The 20,665-nt window shown below is 37.4% G+C and overlaps 1 protein-coding gene across 1 annotated transcript in view; it reads left to right on the top strand.

Annotated features, from left to right (window-relative positions):
* TANC1 (tetratricopeptide repeat, ankyrin repeat and coiled-coil containing 1) overlaps positions 1–20,665 on the top strand; it is a 72,995-nt gene that overhangs the window by 38,314 nt on the left and 14,016 nt on the right. The window contains exons 7-17 of the mRNA XM_010563039.1: positions 3,978–4,103; positions 6,226–6,507; positions 7,411–7,562; positions 8,835–9,066; positions 10,298–10,464; positions 12,528–13,135; positions 14,520–14,628; positions 14,846–14,968; positions 15,855–16,091; positions 16,750–16,935; positions 18,914–18,992. Of these exons, the coding sequence (XP_010561341.1) occupies positions 3,978–4,103; positions 6,226–6,507; positions 7,411–7,562; positions 8,835–9,066; positions 10,298–10,464; positions 12,528–13,135; positions 14,520–14,628; positions 14,846–14,968; positions 15,855–16,091; positions 16,750–16,935; positions 18,914–18,992 (2,301 nt within the window). The remainder of the gene's footprint in view (positions 1–3,977; positions 4,104–6,225; positions 6,508–7,410; positions 7,563–8,834; positions 9,067–10,297; positions 10,465–12,527; positions 13,136–14,519; positions 14,629–14,845; positions 14,969–15,854; positions 16,092–16,749; positions 16,936–18,913; positions 18,993–20,665) is intronic.

The raw sequence follows: 20,665 nt of genomic DNA, 5'->3' as shown, positions 1-20,665 counted from the left end.
AAAATCCGATGCTTTAAAAAAAACAGTCCTACATTTAGAATGCTTCATGAAAGATACTGAAATGCACACTGCAATCTTAATAAAGGTAATATGAGGTTTTAAAGTACCACAAAAGTCATTAGCACATTGTTTCAAAATTCTACAGTTGAAGGTATTTTGTAGCAACATATCATAATATGAATACAATAATGCCCAGGTTCACAGCGGGAGAGAGAGTCCACAGTTCTCCATAAAACTGCTGTTAGCACTGAGCAAAGCTTTCTGGCTTTCTGCTATATTTGTTCATTAGAATCATCTGTTGACAAAAGTGAATGTCTTACAGTGAACAGCAGCAAGCAATGGTAATAAATTTGCATGTCTCTAGCTATTTTATGTAGTTACAAAATGACAAACGTTAGAAACAATTTTCGAGTCCGCTTTGAAAATACCTTGATTTACCTGCAGTTTGCCTATTGAATGAGCTGAGCTATAGTTTTGTAGCGCCAAAAAGTTAAAGCTCTGTGCAAATTGTCCCATGTCAAAGGAAATGTAATATCCTGATCTTAGGTGTCCTAGTATGTGATAGTGCAGAGATTTTGGCTACAGATTTTTGTGAAATCTTAGGTGCTTTTAAGCTGTAAATGACTGTTTTCTGGCTTTTGACCACCAGTGTTAAATATCTCTCTTTAAAAACTGGATACTTGTGCTACACGTGCAAGAAATCAAATAATTAATCTGCAATAACCTTGCAGATAAGGGTGACTGCAGAAATTTTTCCTAGATGAACATGGGATTGGAAGTTGTCACACTTCCACTCCCTGCTAGAGAAGCAGGAGTGTTGTTTTAGGAGACATTGAATTGCGTCTTACTGTTACTGCTTCCCCTTTTATTATGTCTCACTCCCTGTTTTGGAGTTCTGAGATGGACCACAACCATGCCATGCTCCTGCTTTTCCTTTTATCTTATGTTATTCTCTTCGTGAAGAAAACTGCCTCATTCATGAACATGATGAATATGATATTCCAACTCTGCATCGTATGTCAAGCTCATGTGTTCTGCTTTGATTATCATTTGGAGCATTTTTATTGCTTGCATGTGATTCATGTTTTTTCCACATAATTGATCTGCATGTCTGTTTAAAACTAGTGCCTTTTGGAGGTGGACATGTGTTTTGCTGACTCTAGGACATGATGGGGGAGGAAGCAGCAACCACCTTCCTCTCATGGATATTATAGCACTACTGCATAAATTTTGGGGAATTTCACTCTGTACTAAATGGCTTTGTTGCCAAAGAGGACTGCAGTAACTGCCTTTTCATTGTTACAGCTGCCTGAAATACAGATCCCCAGATTTTAGCTTTGGCTTCTTGTAGACTTAAGAGTACCTGAGTTTTTCAAGTGTTAAAAAAGCATAGACTACTTGAGGTTGTAAGGGGCCCCTGGAGGTTTCTGGTCCACCACCTCACTGGAAGCACATCCAGTTAGAACAGTTTGCTCAGGGCCTTGTTCAGTCGAGTGTTCAGTAACTCCAAGGATGAATATTCCCCCATATCTTCGGGCAACTTGTTTCGGTGTCCTCAGTGAATTTTTTTTCCTTTATATCTAGTGTGAATTTCCTGTGTTCCAGCCTGTGTTCATTGCCTCTCATCCTGTTACTGTGCCTCTCCAAGAAGAGTCTGATTGTGGCCTCCTGTTAGGTAAAGAATGACAGTCAGCTGCTGCCTTAGCCATCTCTGTTCAAAGCTGTACAAACTCAATTCAAACCTGAGACCTCCCTCCATGTTTGGTGCAAAGGAATTCTGTGCAGCCTCTCATATTTTTAAAGTGACATCCACATGAACATTGCTTTTTTTTGACTCTGGCTCTTTTTCTAGTCTTTAAACTCTTTCATTTCATTGTTTTATTATTCATCCACTGCATTCAGGATTTTTTTCATTGCTGTAAATTTGGACTGGAGTTTAATTTTCAGGCTGGACTTCTGCTATATTAGTACTGAATACCTTGGCTCTGAACATGCCACTGCAAGCCCCATTCACCTGTTACAACTTGGACCTGTCGTTTTGACTTCCCTGCTTTACCCTAGGAAGAGATGGTAGTCAGTTAATGCTCAGTAGGTCTGTCTCTTTCTTGTACTGGGAAGCCCAGAACTGGACACAGTACTTCAGGTGTGGTCTCACCAGTACTGAGCAGAGGAGGATTGCCTCCCTGAACCTGCTGGCCACACTCTTCCTCATGCAGCCCAGGATGCTGTAGGCTGCCTTTGCCACAAGGGTGCATTGCAATCTTATGGTCTGTTTGTTTACCACCAGAACCCCAAGGTCCTTTTCTGCACAGCTGCTTTCCAGCCTGTCAGCCCCCATTGTGTACTGATGCCTGGGGTTACTCCTCAGATGGAGGACTTTGCATTTCCCTTGGTTGAACTTCATGAGATTCCACTCAGCCAGGTTCTCCAGCCTGTCAAGGTCCATCAGAATGCCATCACAGTTGTCTGGCATGTCAGCTGTTCCTCCCAGTTTTGTATCATCTGCAGACTTGATTAGGTTGCACACTGTCCCATCATGTAGGTCATTAATGAAGATGTTAAACAGTACTGGACCCAGCGTTGATTGCTGGAGTATACCACTAGTGAGTTGCCTCCAGCTGGACCGATCACAACCTTCTGTGCTCATTCATGCAGCCAATTTTGGGTCCACCTCACTCTGCACTTATGTAACCTGTACTTCATCAGCTTGTCCGTGACAGTGTTATGGGAGACAGTGTCAGAAGCCTTACTAAAGTCAAGGTAGACAACATCCATCCACCAAGGCAGTCATCATCTTATAGTATCATAGAATCACAGAATGGGCTGGGTTGGAAGGGATCTTTAACTACCACCTAGTTCCAAACCCCTGCAGTAGACAGGGACATCTTTCACTAGGTCAGGTTGCTCAAAGCCCCATCCAGCTTGTGTTCAGTTAAGAGCTCCTTGCTTATCCATGCAGGCCTCATGCTATATTTGCTTTATTTCCTGCTTGTCAGGATGGCCCTTTCTTGAGCTTGCAGGACATTATCCTTGAGTGTCAACCAGCATCTTTGGATCCCTCTTCTCTCCAGGACTATATGCCATGGGATTCTTCCAAGCAGAACTCTGAAGAGGTTACAGTGTCTGCTCCTGAAATCTGGTGGTGTGCTCCTGCTTTTTGCTCTGCTCTCTCATATCAGGATCCTGAACTCCACCATCTCATGGTCACTGCAGCCAAGACTGCCCTCAACTTTCACATCTATGACAAGTTCTTCCTTGTTTGTATCAGGTCTAGCAGACCATCTTTCCTTTTTGGCTTCTCAGTCACCTATGCCAGGAAGTTGTTGTCAGTACACTCTGGGAATCTGAATTGCTTGTGTCTTGCTGTGTTGTCCATCCAACAGATGGAAGATTTTGAATTTGATACCAGTTTGAAAACTGCTTTTTTAATGTGAATATTCATTTGGTTTATTTCTGGTGAAAAAGTATATATTCCTGACATAACTTGGCAAATATGTTCTCTGAATTTTCAGTTCTTCTTTTGTATAGCTATCATTTTGGTTTAAAGATTGAAGAAAAATAAAAAAATGTTATCCAGAATTCTGTAGCATTTGATACACAAAGAATATAAATATCTCCTCAGAGATAGTATACTAGCAGCTAATATCTGATCCTGTTCCTAACACCTCTGACCTTACTGAAATGGTTGTTCTCATAGTAAAAAAGGAAACTGTATTAAGATGAGAACTGTTTACCACATGAGGAAGTTAAGGCAGATGTGAAGGCCATCTGAAAGGGGAAAAAATCCAACTGAATCTTTAGTGAACTTGATTGAAGAGCATTTTGTAAATGTTATAACATGAATGACTTCAACCAATGCCATTGTCTAGAAAAACTTGTCTGTAAGTACTATGTTGAGGAAAGAACTGTAATAAATAATAATGTTCTTTGTAACTTATGCTGAGAGAAAAATAAGCTTCAATCCTTTAATACTATAGCAACAAGTTCAACCAAACTGGAGGATCTGAGCTATTTGGATGGACAAAGAAATACTCCTTTACGCACTTCAATTCGCTTACCTTGGCACAACACTGCTGGTGGAAGAATGCAGCAGGAAAGTAAAGGTATACATATTTACATCTGCATCTGTCTTGACACAGTCATACAGTTCTTCAGTAGTTTTGTAACATGGATGTTCTGTGATCCTTGTAGACGCTTCCGTCCCACAAAGTGCTCCTGAAAGATCCCTCAACTTGTCTGAAAATAAGATGCTTGCTTACACTTTTTCCTCCATAATGTTGTGGCTTAGAAATTGAATGTATAGCTTTTAATAAGAAATCAGTATATTGTTTATCTAAGTGTGCATGGGCAGTGCAGCGCAGATCATGTGAATCTCCAAACTGAAGTTGTGTAATACCAGTGTTCAGGAACTGTTCTGAATATTTTCTTGACTGCTAGATTTTATCATGTGATGTTCAGGTAGCAGTGTATTGCAATTTAAGAAATACTATGCTGAATTTAAAATCTTCAAGAGGCTGTCACTAGAATTCTATTTTAGGAAGAAAACTGATCTGATAGCATCACACTTAACTTGTGGCTAATATATACTTCAATATCTCTGGTCTTTGAGTCTGAAAATAGCAGGTTTATGTTAAATGCAAGTGATGTCTGCGATTTTTTTGTTTTCTCCTCTTAACTAATGTAGTCATCTGCAGGCTCTGTTAATTTACCAACATCATAAATGGGTGATTTAGACCACTTAAGGAACCACTGTCTTAAGGTATCAGCAAAAGCGGTTTTATTGAAATAGGATGTTGTAAAAGTGCAACTTAACAAAGTTTGATGGCAAGGTTCACTCTATTACTTACTGCACAAAGGATATAATGATTCAAAGCTACCAAGACAAAATCTTAGTGCACTGTAACACAAGGTTATGCACAATATCGGTCACTTGCAAAAGATGTGCAGTGTGTGAGGTCTCTGCCTTGAGGAGCAACCTTGAGGGGCGTCCCAGCCCAAGGGGAGATCACTGCTGTGCAGCCACGCTGCCTAGCAGGGAGAGCTCAAAGAAGGCTCACTTAGGCTGTCATATTTATGGGATAAAGTGGTTGGCTGGTAGTCAAATTGCATGTGATGGGAAAGGTATTCATGAGACTCCTTGTACCCACAACTTTCTTTGTTCTTTGGTGAATGAGTCTTGGAGGAACCACCTGCTGTTCGTGTATTAATCGAATGATCAGTGTTCCAAGCTCATATGCATTGATGCTCACTGTGTCACTCTGCTCCTTTGTGGGTTTCCAGAGAACAGCTTGGAACTAGAGAAGTTCTTGGCCTGGTTACAGCTCAGGGCTCTACCTCCTTTAGAGCCTGAACCAAACTACCACTGGTTTGGTAGAGAAGTTGAGTGCATCCGTCACAACCAATGACAACTAAAAGCAGAACAAATTAAGCAAATTCCTGGTAAAACTGATCTTGAGATCATGTATAGGTGCTGTGCTGTTCTCTTTCATTTATGTTTTTTGATAGTCGTAGATCAATGCTGAAACAGCATTTGTGTAACATTAGGTTTGGTTAATGAATCCTCAGCATTATATAAGTGAACATTATTATTTCTGTAAATTTTAATGCATTTTATGCAACCAAACCCAAATTACTCTTCTCTCTGTAAGTCTTGTCAGGTGTGCCAAATGTATAGATTAAAGTAATCAAACATGACTACACTTTCAGCTGTGCTGTGTAATTTCTATTCTTGTGGCTTCAAAGGTACAGAAAAACAGGGTAGTAATTTTTTTTTTTACAGTACTTTAAAAATATGGGGAGTGTTAAAACAGAAAAATTTATTTATTCTCTGTACCTTTTTCTGTTTCTCTCTAAATGTCTTTACAGATCTGAAGACCTGACACTGAGATGCTCAGCATTGTAGTTCACTCTAAACTGAATGTTTGGCAGTTCCCCATTTATAGAATTATTAATGCATTTTTAAGAAAACCTTTGGATTCTGCAACTTACTAACTCAAATTCAACTGTAAAAAATCCTCAAATCATAGTTGTAGCTTCTCTCCTAGAATTTAATTCACATAGGAATTACGGAGGCTACTTGAACTGAGCAAATCGGTCTTTAGCTCTAAGAAGCCTGATTATGAATGCTATTAACAAGGTCACTGAATTAAATGATCTGAAACAGTGCTGTTTTATTGCATGTCGAGTTTCTTCTAATAAACTTTTCTCCCTGCCACCTCTTCTCAGCTCGTTTCATCCCCTATAAGCCTCAAGACATTTTGCTGAAGCCACTATTGTTTGAAGTGCCAAGTATAACAACAGACTCGGTGTTTGTTGGAAGAGAATGGCTGTTTCAAGCGATTGAAGAAAGATTGAAGAATACTGATCCAGCAGAGAACAGAGGAGCAGTCATTACTGGAAATGTGGGATTTGGGAAGACTGCAATTATTTCACGGCTGGTGGCACTCAGCTGCCATGGAAGTCGCATGAGGCAAATAGCTTCAAATAGCCCTAATTCATCCCCCAAAAGTACGTTCTTTTTCTGAGTAATTGTTTGGTTATTGTGCTGATAATAAGCGTTGAATGTTGTTTGCTTTTTTGGCTTAGGGTAGTGGGGCCTCATCAACTCCTCACCAAATACTTGTTTCCTCCAGTGAGGAAAGGAAACTGTTAAAATTGTATGCTTTGACAAATACCTTCCACATAATATAGCGTGGGCTCAGCCCATGAAAAGAGACAGTGAAATGGAGACAATATGTAGAATCTATTCCTTCTGTCAGGCAGTGTGTACCCTAAACTCTGTTGGTAGTGTGACTGGAGTAGCTTGTTCTCCCATTAGTTTGGAAAGAGAGAAGTGACATGTTTCTTCCCCACTGTGTATCACATGCTTTTTGCTACCAGGTGTTTTCCATAGAATTTCAGTAGAGGCAAGAATGAAGCTATGGAGAAACCCATTCTGTCTTCTACCGGGATCCATAGGATTCTATCACCTGACCAATCCAGTGCCTGTGTTAACTGGACAGATGGTGTGACTGTCATTACTGCTACTTCCCCTGCTGACACTTCAAATAATAATAGTATTAATAATAATGATGAATTGTTCATATTTTTCAAGAGTTCAGTCATATAATAACTATTAGTTTAAATGTGTCATCACATATATAATTTTCGTAAGGAAATTCTTCACATCAGCATGGTTTTGCTTTCAGTAATGCTATAGTTTTCCTCAAAAGTCAGTTGAATTGTTTTAAAATTGTGAAGTTGCAAATATGGCCTGTATTTATCAGACTAGTTGCAGGCTTCTTTTAATGCTAGTGTTCAGTTTTAATGTTCACTCTAGCAGTAAAGGATATTCTGTGGTGTTTTCCTGTAAAACAATCTGCTATCAGCAAATTTGGTCTCTTTTGTATTTGTTGCCTTTTAAAAAAATAGGTGGTGACTCCTGTCAGGAGATTCCCTTAAGTCAGTTACCCCTGTCTGCTCCTCCAACAAGTAGTATCAATACAATGAAGACTCTGAATTGTCCTGGTACTCCTGAATACCAAAATCAAACAGGTGATTCTGTGAGACGCCTTGCTTCAAAGGTGAGTTTTCACTTACTAATAGATTTTCAGTATGTTAGAAAACCTCTAACACTGGGGGAGACAGTCTGCTTTGGAAAGCCTCCTGGGTATGTCAGTAGTCAGTGGTGGGAGAACTGGCAGTAACCTTGGACACTTCTAAAAGATGTGTATGATTCATGACTGGTGAAACCAGCTACCTACCGTTTCTACCTTTGAAGTTGTTACTTGAATTCTGCTTGGTCTTAGAAGGAGTTGCGTTAAAAATTTCACATCTGTTTTATGTGTGTATGGGAAGTTGGGATCCTTTACTTGCAAAAGGGGCTGTGTGTTCTCTACAGGTAGATGCTTAGTGTACCTTCCAAAAGCAAACCTCTGGAGAAAAAAAAAAAAAAAAGATAAAATGTTTTATCTGTGTATAATCCATCTTTATTCTATGATACAGGTTGAGTCTGAATGTAGTCTATTTTCCATACTCTAAGAGTCTGAAGTAAGCCATTGAAGTTATTTTTGCATTAGATTATTATGATGTGTTTTATTTTTTGCTTAAGTAGTAAAAATAATTAATGTCTGAATTGCTTACTTCATGCAAATAGTTGCGAGGAAAACGTGAGGTTATTGTTGCAGTCTTTAAGGTGATGTGTATTAGTTGGAAAAAATGTTACGAAAGCTACTGAAGTGAAAGCTTTTTATTTACTGTGAACACCATGTTTTCCTTGCGGTTTGATCCCCCCCCCCCCCCAAGAAATGCGCCCTATTTTATATTTTTAAGTAATACATACCTTTTGCAATAATCAGAATAAAGCCAGTTGTCCTCTTTCTCTATTTGCTATATGAGGATGTCTTTAATAGCTGTCTGTCATTTACTTTTGCCTGATAATGATCAAATTAGTCCTTGGGACATTACAGTGTGTGACACAATGTTATTAAATTATAGCTAACAGTTTGCTTAGTCAGAGCCTCATTATTTTCCGTGTACTACTTGGTTACTTAGCTGTTTACCCACTGTATCCAAATGGCATGAACTCAGATTATTGTTTTCCTGCCAGAATCTGACACTTTGATTTCTTTTCCTCTTTGCATGCCCTGCAAGGTCAAAATCTATTTCATTGTCTTCCTTTCTGTGTCTCTGACACAGACCATCTGAGATCAGTTGCGGAGTTGGATAATTGTTCTAACACTGAAAAATATTCTGTAGTTGAAAGAGGAATTTAGTAACACTTTATCATAATTGGACTAACTAGTAACCAACTTAAATATTGAAGGGGTAACACTTTTTTTTTTTTAATTCTTCAGGTCGTTGCTTATCACTATTGTCAAGCTGACAACACATACACGTGTCTTGTCCCAGAATTCGTGCACAGTATTGCAGCTTTACTTTGTCGTTCAAATCAATTAACAGCATACAGAGATCTTCTAATAAAAGAGCCTCATTTACAAAGCATGCTTAGTCTGAGATCTTGTGTCCAAGATCCAGCAGCAGCTTTTAAAAGGGGAGTGTTGGAACCACTTTCAAACCTCAGGAAAGGTAGGTTAAGCAGGAAGTGACTTGGAAACTGAAGCTAAACTGCAGAAAACGTGAAAAAAAATCTAAGAATATGTATTTTAATGCTCTAGGAGAAATAAATAAAGCAGAATATTCCCAGAGAAAGGGATTCCTTAATTGTGGTAGTTGTTTGTAACAATAATAGGTAGGTTTTGAACAGTTGTTTCATGTTTTAAAATAAAATTCTGTGAAACTTGCTAAAGATCGTGGAAGCTTCACAGGGGGTTTTTTGCCAGAAAGCTCAAGGATAACTTTGTAGCTTGAAGTTAAGGCTGGCACATTTGCATTAAAGGATTTTGTTTTCAGATGCTTTTGAGTTTTGCCACACTTATTTGTTTTGTAATTTTCTGTGCCTAAACACCTGCAAAGTGGGTGTGGTTTTGCTTGCTTTTAAAATTGATATGGTAATTTTCCAGAAAAGCATGTAACAACATGATTTTGGTTTTAAAAAAAAACCTAGCAAAATCCTCCTTGAAAACATCTAGCTTCACAGTATGTGCCAGCTTGTGCAGGTACTTGATATATGGCGAGGCAAGGGAGGAGATGGGCCCATGTATGAACAGAGCATATGTCGTTCCTATGAAAACTGGTTTGCAGTCTTGAATTTCGTTGACAGTCAACAAAATTCCTGTGAAATCCATTGGCATATCTTACATTTACCCCTGAGATTTTCATCCTTAGCAAGTGCTCAAAATGAATATTGGTAGCTTCTCAAGCTGTTGCAAAATAACCTTTTCTCCTCAGAACTGAAAGTGTAAACCAATGCCTTTATGATTTTTGCAAATTGTAAACTTTTTTTGTTAGGTAAGTCCAAAAAGGATAAGTTTTAAGTAAATAGCTAATAATTAAAAGTAGTGTTAACTAGTAGCGTAAACAACCTACATATGCCTTCTTCCGATATCCATGCATCTCTTATGTTAACAGCCTTGTTTAATCTTTTAACTCTTTTTTAAATGAGTTTTGAAATAGATCCATAATAATAGTGCAGTAAAAAACACTATTGTAGGTGATTGCTTCCACTTTTTATCATTTTATGGCAACGTTGTTTCATATCTCCAAATGTTTTTAATCTCCTAAGTAATGCTTAAATGCCATAGGAGTATTGCTGTGCATAAAGATATGTTTTTATTTCTTGATCTTCAAAATTTGGGGATAAAATAAGTCACTTGATAGGAGAATTTGTATTAATCCTTTCCTTATTTTCATACTTCAGAGCAGAAAATTCCTGAGGAAGACTACATAATTTTGATAGACGGTTTAAATGATGCTGAATTTCATAAACCCGATTATGGTGACACACTTTCTTCATTTATCACAAACATAATCTGTAAGTTTCCTCCCTGGCTGAAGCTCATTGTCACTGTAAGAACTAACTTCCAGGTAAAAACACCTTTTAACTTTTTTCTTACCCTCAAAGACTAAGTGATCTTTTATTATTGGTGCAGCTCCATTATTATGAAAAATGATGGATTTAGAGGAATTCAAAGTAAAGTCTCTTGGGTTTTTTTCCTTCCTTACTTTGTTGTTGCATGTTTATTTACAGTGCACAAGTATGATATTGTAGGCCTTTTTTGTTTTGAATCACTTTCCTGGGTATGCTAGTAGAATTGCTAATACACGAAGTGGTGAAATCAGATTATGTTTCCTTGGCCTTCAAGATTGAAATAGATAAATGAATGATTGAAAGCTTATAAAAATAAAAGTAATTAGAAGCCCATAGTGATTTTTTTCCTTCAATGTTTACTTGTTGGAGTGTATTTCTGCTGGTATTAAGCTCTGGATTTTTACTTTTTGGGAAGGGATAAGCCACAATTCCACTATCTATGTTGATGAGATTGATTTCTGGCCTTATTACCATTGATCTCTGCATCTCTTCATCTGTTTGCTGCCCCTGAAAAAAACCAGTCTCAAAACTTCTGGTTAAAGCATTTTGTCAGAGCTAAGCAGCTAAGAGATACTTGCAGAAATCCTGAGGGTGTTTAAGTGAGGCCATACAGAATTCCTGGTTTTCTGTGCTGGACAGTAATGTTCTGAACAAAAGTTCTGGGTTTGTTTCCAGCACTAGTCAGGCTGTTTTAAGACAGTCAACTTCAGTTCACTTCAGTTTAAAAAAGAAGGTGTGTCTCTTTTAGTCTTTTACCATATCTCTGAGATATAGCGCCCTTTATATATTTTGACAGTGCTTGAGATACAGCTCTATCAGTCCTATACTGCTGCTTGACTAGGCATCCCTCATTCTTGAAGAAAACTTGGAGGACTGAGTCCAGCTCTGTGGTAGCTGTTTACTAATGCAGTTGAGAGTAGATCTGGACAGAAGTAGGCTGATGGCTCCAGAGTTGTTCTGTGCACCAAGCTGACAAGGTGCAAGACAGTGCTGATGTGAAGTTGGATGTGTGATGTGGTTGGACTAGATGACCTTTAAAGGTCCCTTCCAACCCAAACTGTTCCACGATTTTGTGTCTGTTTTGACAATGTTAAGGTGCAGGTGTGCTTCAGTATGACCTTCTGAGAGTTTATTTCATATCTGCCTTATTGCCACTAGGACCCTAAGCATTTAACTGGCTGAAGAGTTTAGTTCTCAACTAAATTTTATTTTTAATGAGGGATTTCTATAGTAGAGATGGTTTTCTCTCTGGAGAAGTATCCGTCTGTGATCAAAACATCTTACTAGCCTCCTGAAAGTTCAGGTTTTTGAAATCCATTCAAAGTGGAGTAGAGAGTTCCTTTTTGTGTTGTGAAAGTGTTGAGATGTTTGTTCAACCCTTATGATATATGCCTCTGTGTAAGAAGTTTTAGGTCTTTTGGATCTTTCTTTACATAAACATAAATGTGTTCTGTGTTACCTAGACATAAAAATGTGTTACAGTAAACCTGTTGAAGTGTCTTGACTTGTCCCATACTTGTTACTTGCCTTAAACTAAATGGGGGGCTGTATATGTGTGGATGGTACCTTTCTGGTACATTGTGACAGGAAGATGTAATAATGAGGAGATTCTTGTCTCTCTTGTCACTTCTGATATTTCTTAATAAATCACTCCCTCTTAATAGATTATTCCTTCTACCTCCCCCTTTCCCCTGGCCCATCTTAGGGTACAATTCTGGTAACTGTTTTCTGTTCCCTTAATTTTGAAGTGATCATTTCTATAGCTTATCCCCTTTAGTTGCCTTGCTGAGCTTGGTCAGTAAAATATTTGAGACCTTCCTATGAAAAATGATGAAATGTAAAAATACTGTTGTACCTGTTACCAGGGGACAATATTTGCAAAGCCATCACAGAGATACTAAATTTATTTTTAATCTGTCTGGTACTCATTACAGAAGAGAAATATAGCAAAGATGCATTGTTGAATTTTCAGTGCTGGAATACTGTAATGCCTGTGTGGTTTGTTTTTTGTTTTGTTTTTTTTTCCTTTCCTGTTTTTTTCCCCCTCTTCCCTTCATAGGAAGTAGTAAGTTCACTGCCCTTTATCGCAATATCCCTGGACAATTTTCCAGACAACAAAGAAATTCATGATGACTTGAATGCTTATATTCAGTACAGAATTAATAACAGCCAGGAAATTGTAAACAACATATCTTTAAATGGAAAAGCTGATGCAGCTATTATTGGGAAAGTGAGTAATCACCTGATCATGAGAAGCCTGGGATCTTACCTCTATTTGAAACTCACTCTGGATCTTTTCCAAAAAGGTCACTTAGTAATCAAAAGTGCAAGCTACAAGGTTGTTCCAGTGTCTCTATCAGAATTGTACTTACTTCAGTGCAATATGAAGTTCATGACAAACTCTGCTTTTGAGCGAGCCCTGCCAATATTAAATGTGGCACTGGCATCCCTACATCCCATGACAGATGACCAGATTTTCCAAGCTATTAATGCAGGCCAAATAAATGGTGAACAGCAATGGGAAGACTTCAGCCAAAGGATGGAAGCCCTTTCATGTTTTCTGATAAAAAGACGTGACAAAACACGCATGTTCTGCCATCCTTCCTTCAGGGAATGGCTTGTTTGGAGAGCAGATGGTGAAAATACTGACTTCTTATGTGAGCCAAGGTAAATGAAACCTGTGGTAGATCATGTTCAAATAACTGCAATTATGTTTTATATAATTGGTTGCAACAATTGGTGAGAGGAAAGAGTAATGTTAAAACACAAGCATGCCTAATTTTTTCCAAAATAAAAACTTCTATATGCTTAGAAGTATCAGAGTTAGAAGTATCAGAGGTTACAATGCATAATTGACTTTGTAGAATTTGCAGATCTGCATTTGACTTTGCTACCTTCATGGAGAAATGAGTACTATTTTGTTAGTAATATAGCAAAATTGTTGAGAATTATGTGCAGCAGTACCTTGTCTATTTAGAGTGCAGGAATAGAAAGAACAGATCATTTGGGCTCTTTTAAACATAAAAATATTAAGACATTTTGTTCTATAATTATATCCTCATGGCATTGTTTCAGTTTGTTCCATCTCACCTTCTTTCACTTAGCATGAATTAGTTAAATTGGAGACAATAAGCTGTTATTGTACATGCATATTCTTGTAGTCTGCATCTTCCATTTTTTTCATATTCTTCAGGGTTTTACTTTGTTTGTTTTTATGAAAGAATAAATAATGCTGACATTTAAAACTAGCACCAACCCAAGACTTCTCTGTGCTTTTGAGTGGATTCAACAAAAACAGTTCAGCAGGTGGAATTACCAGGGTTGCAGACTGTTTGGCCCCTACCGTTTTTCAACGTTGCTAGCTGCACCCTGGGCCCATTGATACATGATGCATGGTGCGTGCTGTAACAGAAGGTGGAGTGTTGCCTAGTCTTACTTAAAGCTTCCTTTTTTTGAAAAGTTCTGTTAAGAAATTTCTGAAGGTGGGGTGAGAAGCTCCCCGCAACTTCATCCCCCAGATGAATAGTCTAATTAGCGTATGGTTAATTGTTCAGTTCCAGTATACAGTCTGATTAATGTACAGTATATGATAACGTTGTTTTCTCAGGGTTATGCCATTTCCACTGTTTCCTAGAACACCAACTAATGTAGATGTAGAATTACTAAATACACATTTTATCTCAAATTTCAAAAGGGTTCAGATCTTCTAAAAGGATTGGATTTTATCTGAGGTACCTGCAGTTTCTGGCTGTGAGATGAAACAATACAAAAAGGGAGCAGTATGCAAATCGGTGTCCAAAGCTGCACTGGTTCTGACATGGGCCTCTTGTGAGGTGACAGTAGAGAAATATTAGGAGTGTGTTTCAACTTTGAAATTTACCTTTTTTCTCTTTGCATTATTTTGTTACAGAAAGAATTTTTTTTAGATGTAGTGGTATGTTTCAGTAGTGTGACAAAGAAAGTCGAGCTATTGTGACAGGCATACAGAAGTGTTAGAATACTTAGGAAAGTATATTTATAAAAGCAGTTCTCTCTTAATCCTTTTTACTAGGAATGGACATGCTCTGCTGGCTTTCATGTTTTCTCGACAAGAAGGAAAGTTAAACCGCCAACAAACTATGGAACTTGGTCATCATATACTTAAAGCTCATATTTTTAAGGTAAAGCTTACAGCTTAATAGGTTTTATGATCTATTCATATGAATGCGTCTTACAGATTCTCCTCTGAGTTGCTTTAATAATTTTTTAGAAGCTTATGCAAAATACTTGGTAGTGCTAACAAACAGTATTGTTACTTCTCTTTATACTGATGAGATGTAGATGTAAATAGTATTTCTAATCCTATAGAGAGATTTCCTGTTATATCATTTCTGTTAGGGTCTCAGTAAAAGGACTGGGATTTCTTCCAGTCATCTTCAAGCCTTGTGGATTGGTTATAGTGCTGATGGACTGTCTGCAGCCCTTGCCTCTCTTAGAAACATCTATACGCCCAATGTGAAGGTAAGAAAATAAGCATTCATGTACAATCAGTGCTTCACCTGCCACTGTTGCTGTAACTGTTGATGAACATCAAAATTAATGTAACCCTGGAGAAGAAAAAAGTCACCACTATGCATCTGTAACTGAACTCCTTTATAACAAGTCTTCATGTACTTTTTAAAGCTGTTGTTAAAGTCCAGTTCAGTTCTCCTTGAGAGTTTTGATGGAAGGAAGGGTTTCACCCTGACTCTGATGTAGCCACACTCTGTAGTGTAGATAAGCGTGTGGATGCATTTTCAGGGAGCCAGATGTACGGCCTGATTTGCTGGGCAGACTTCAGCCATGGTTTTTTTTATATGGGGAAGTATTAAGGGAACTGTAAAGGAGGCAATATTGTGAGAGTGAAAGGCTGTAAAATGCCAGAACTTTGCACTATTATTTGAATCCCTGGATTATGGATGGGGAAATCCAAGTTGACAAGTTGCAATTTTAGCCAACCGCTAGGCCTTTTGATCGGAAATTTGCGTGTACGCGCGCACACACACGCGCTGATAATTTTTGGGGGTTGCTTTTTATGCACTCTGGCTCTCTGTTAATGGAGTCAGTTATGTAAATGTGCAGAGTAGTAGCAAATTACACAGATGAAATTGTGCTGAGAGAGTAGTGAGTTTCAGGGGAGAGGTGAGTTCTATTGGGAGTTCACAGTTTGGTAGTACAATAATCTATGTGCTAACAGTTGATTTTAAACTTTCATATTGCTACATATGTGATAAAGTCGACATCTGCCAATAAAATCTGCATCAGAATTAGGGAGTAACATATGAGTACCTGAATGAAGATGTCAAAGTCTCTTAATAAATTCAGACAAATCTGAGGAAAAAAATGTTTTATTTAAATTAAATTTTAGGTGAGTCGGCTGCTGATCTTGGCAGGAGCAAATGTGAATTATAGGACTGAAGTACTAAATAATGCTCCAGTGCTGTGTGTTCAGTCGCACCTTGGACATGAAGAAGTGGTCACTCTTTTACTAGAATTTGGAGCTGCTATTGATGGAACTTCAGAAAATGGGATGACAGCACTTAGTTATGCAGCTGCTGCAGGTCACATGAACATAGTTTCACTGTTGTGCAAAAAAGGTGCAAAGGTAAGCTGATGCACAAAGATTGCAATGTTTGCAGCCAAAAAAGTCATGCAGAGGCCCAAAAAAACCTGTTGTTGATTACATAAGTATATAATTAACAAACATAAACTTGGGGCAGGGCGGCAGGGGAGTCCAGAACATCTAAACAGGCTTCCATGAAGCATTTTCCATGTGCCACTGATCACAACACTCTGGCCCATCTGTTCAGTCAGTTTTGGGTCCATCTCACTGTGCACTTACGTAACCTGTACTTCATCAGCTTGTACATGACAATGTTATGGGAGACAGTATCAGAAGCCTTACTGAAGTCAAGGTAGACAGCATCTGCAGCTCTCCCCTCATCCACCAAGCCAGTCACCTTGTTGCAGAAGGCTCTCAGGTTGGTTAAGCATGATTGCCCCTTGGTAAACCCATGCTGACTATTCCTGATCACCTTCTTGTCTTGCATGTGTTTGGAAATGTTTTCCAGGATTAGTTTTTCCATCCCCTTCCCAGCAACTAAGGTGAGGCTGTTTGATCTGTAATTCTCCGGATCTTCCTTCCTGCCCTTCTTGAAGACAGGAGTGACATTTGCTCTCTTGCAGTGCTTAAGAGCTTTTCCTCCCCATGGTGTTTCACTAGACTTTTTAACTTTGAATATTTTTTTTTTCCCCCAATGCAGGTTGACTATGTAGACAAGAAAGGCCAGTGTGCTTTGGTCCATTGTGCATTGAGAGGGCATTGTGAAATCCTTCAATACTTGCTTAATGTTGTTTGGATGACTCCTTCCCAAGAACAAAATTCACTAAGAAAAAGTCAGGCACTGCAACAAGCTCTAACAGCAGCTTGCAGTATGGGACACTGTCAGGTAGGTTGACAGTTCAAATATTTCAAAATGTGTTTGAATTTATGAGAATTGTACAACAATGCTTGCAGCTATTTTTAAAAGAAGTTTGGAAAGCAGAAATATTGAAACTTCTGATATTTAAAGTAGTATGCATTCTTAGCAGCTGTTTTAAATGCTATAGATAATTATCCAGTAATATTATTAGCTTCAGGATTTGTTTATATGTAATTTTCTGCCTACTTTTTCCTCTCTGTTCTTGGAAGCTGTCCTAAATCTCTAGTGGTAATGATGATATTCTGTATCAGTGATCCACCCTAGTATGTTTCTACTTCAGGTTGAATTTCTTTTTTTTATACTGCAACAAGTTGTATATTACGCATACATGCACATGCTTAACTTTTTTTAACCTGATGCACATGTCAAGTTACACACTTTAGCTTACTTCAGCTTAATGTCGCTTAAGACAGAAATTTGGAGTTGTGTGGATGTATATGATAAAAGAAGTGTTTGTCAGTGTTACAGTATTGCTCAGTAAAAGGAACACTAAAAGTAAACACATAAATACTCAAAATGCTTTAGATATTTAGGTGATAGAAGTATGTCTTCTGTTCACTGGGAAAATAAATCTTAACCTTGATACAAAAGTAATCAGTAAGTAAAGATACTTGAATAAAGATCACGGTAGGCTGATGGAATTTCCTGTTTACGTATTACAAGTGATGTGCCAAAAGTGGAAACGTAAAATCCCTTCCGTAAAACCATTTCAATATTTACTTCTTTTAAATATATTTTTTAGTTGCTATAAGATCAAGAATCTGATCTTTGAAGTTGTTTACATGATTCAAACGTATGTCTATGCAATTAATTTATTATATGATATATAAGCCATCACTGTCTCAGAATATAAATTGGAGGATTCTGAACTATCATTAACTTGAATTAATGGAGATTTCCTTCATTCTCAAAAGTTCTTGTTTGCTATCCACTGATTAAATGAAAGCAGTCAACTCCTGAGTATCAGCAAAATTGATCACATTAATCATAAATACTTACTCTTACCTGAAAATGTCCATCTTTCTCTATTTTTAGGACAATAAGAAGCTTTATTTTTCTTAGCTAGAAAGAAGACCCGTGTGTTTCATGAATTTTGAATAAATTTTATTCTAGAGTTTTGAATTTTAGAATTTTCTATACATTGTTTACAACACTTCTCATACAGCCTGAAAATATCCATATACTTTCTCCTTTCCTACCTTTGCTTTTTCCCATAGCATCCAAAACTTTTGTTAGTGTGGTTCTACTCCCTTACCTGCTTACTGCAGTCTCGGTGACGGTGTCGCCCATTAGAAAATCTGTTTAAAATAGCCATTAGCAGAGGTTTTAATTTAAGAATCTTTTACTGGTAGGTGGTTACAAAACATAGATTTCCTTAATAAAACAAAAACAGAGCAAAACTTAATTTATTAACTCATCTCAAGTTTAAAAATTAGCATTTAACAATGTATTCAAACCATTCTGTGAAGAAATTTTGAAAAACAGCTACATAGGAATCACTATTTCACATTGTTTATATGTTTTTCCTCTTACAAGATGTGTGCAAATACTCTCTTTTTTCCTCTTTGTTTTAGACAATAGGGAATTTCCTCACTGAACTGGGATGCTTTATTTTTGGCATTGTTTGTCTTGATTATTCTGGTATACATAGGTCACACAGGAGCTTATTAAATTATAAACATGTAAAACCCCCTGAACCAATCAACAGAAGGGCACTAGGCTTTTTTTAGAAACTGCTTTCAGTAACGTTCAGTTGTCTTCAAGTCATACTAAAAATCACACTGAACTTGCTTTGATGGATTGTGAACAATATTAATTTTCTTTGATTCGTATGCATTAAGAGAGAAGCACTCTCACTTGTTTTAAATCTTTTACCTGTTGCTATATCTTGCAAGTGACAACTGATGGTTTTTGTGACTCACTCTATCTCTGCTGTTTTTGACAGGTGGTTTGTTACATCTTGACAATTGAAAAGGACCATGAAATAGACATCAATGACACTGATGCTTTGTGGGGAGAAACAGGTATTTCCTTTCTCATATTTTTCCCTAATTAGAGTTGCTCATTTAAGAAGTAAGAGTTTTTCATTTTGATTTTTTTTTTATTTAATTTTCTGTGATAAAAGCCACAGGAGAACACCAGTTTTAATAATAAAATGCTGTTTATAAGTATAGAGTTTTTAACTTATTAAATCTACTCATCTCATGTATTGAAAAGAAGAGTTATTTTAGATTAAAATTACTGTAAAATACTGATTTCCTAATTAAATTGAAAATGTCTGTGGAAATATAGTGCTTCAAGCTTCAGTGTAGAATTTCATAGGATTATCTGTTTGAGAATTTTTTTTTTTTAACCTCATTTATTTGCAGGAAATGCTAGGCAATTGCCTCATTTGTTCTAATTAGGCAATGGATGAAAAGACATGCCTTTGTATGTATGGGAAATGCCAAAAATTTTTTTAAAGACAGACTGTAAACTGTGCAGCCTGCAGCTGAAAGTTTTCCTGTTTTACCATATGAGTAACATCTCAATTTCATTTAAACAGTTGAGATTGCACAAGCAGGTGGGAAAACAGTCTCTTTCAATGATCATCAGTAGCCTCTTCACGTACCGGAGAAGCAAATGTTCTTTATTCCTATGCATATACAAAACTCTTGCTGCAAATCCAGTGAATTCCAAAAAATGTACATCTGTTGCTAAAGTAATTTTCCTTTAATATTTTGTTGTCAACAGTTTGTACTGAAATTCTTACCTAATGTATTGGGAATCTTTATTCATTAAGTAAGTGCTTCCTTATCCAGTCCTAATTTGTTATGGAGGTGAAGGTCTGAGTCCAGAGAACTACAAGCCGTTCCCTGTTGCACTTTTGTGCTCTCTGAGATACAGAATAGTAAGTTTGGGACAAGAAAAACCTGTAGAGTGAGTCAAGATAGCCAGGGTTAGCATTACATGAAATATTTATTACTCTTCAATTATTGAACGTAAAAAACTTAAGTGGAAAGGATGCTAACTTACATGCTGCTGGAATCTTGGGAGTTTTGCATGTGTGGGTGAACTGACCCATGCATTGTACTGCATGGTTCTTTGCTGTCTGTTTTGTAAATGAGATCAAGGTATGGAACTGGATAGTGATAAAACTTAGAAGTATGAGGCAGATGGAGTGAGAAGTGTGTTTTGTGAGTGCCTGTTTCAAAAAGGGAAAATCCATTGCACCTTGAAACAGCATAGAACAACCTTAAAGACCATTCCTTTTCATTTAGTAACATGTTCGGGAACAGCTTGTTTCTGTTCATTTATTTGTATTGCTGTTATCTACTTGAATCCTAAGTTGGTTCTGCTCGTTATGGAGGCTGTTTCAGTAGCATTTTATATTGTGAGTCTTAGAATGAAAGACAGCTAAAGATCATCATTGCCGGTCCCAGTATTTTATCACATTAATGTAGCTGAAGGCCATGTTTGTACAAAGTACAGGTTCAAGGCAAGTCAAATAGCAAATAAAGTGAAACACATTATATGAGAGGATATAGGGGTGGGAGACTTTTAAGCCTGTTTTCTAAATTTCCTTAGTTTACCCTTTTCAAAATGCACATTACTATGTCTTAGTTGGAAAAGACAATCTTAGGTTAAAGACATCTCTGAGATGTTTTTCCAGCCTCTTATGTTCTATACAGATTAGCTAATTCGGAGCATTGCTTAC

The sequence above is a fragment of the Haliaeetus leucocephalus genome, unplaced genomic scaffold (genome assembly GCF_000737465.1).
Source record: "Haliaeetus leucocephalus isolate CR32 unplaced genomic scaffold, Haliaeetus_leucocephalus-4.0 Scaffold163, whole genome shotgun sequence".
NCBI classification, from domain to species: Eukaryota; Metazoa; Chordata; class Aves; order Accipitriformes; family Accipitridae; genus Haliaeetus; species Haliaeetus leucocephalus.
The sequence above is the reverse complement of the archived record's forward strand: the minus strand, read 5'-3'. Positions and strand labels throughout refer to the sequence as shown.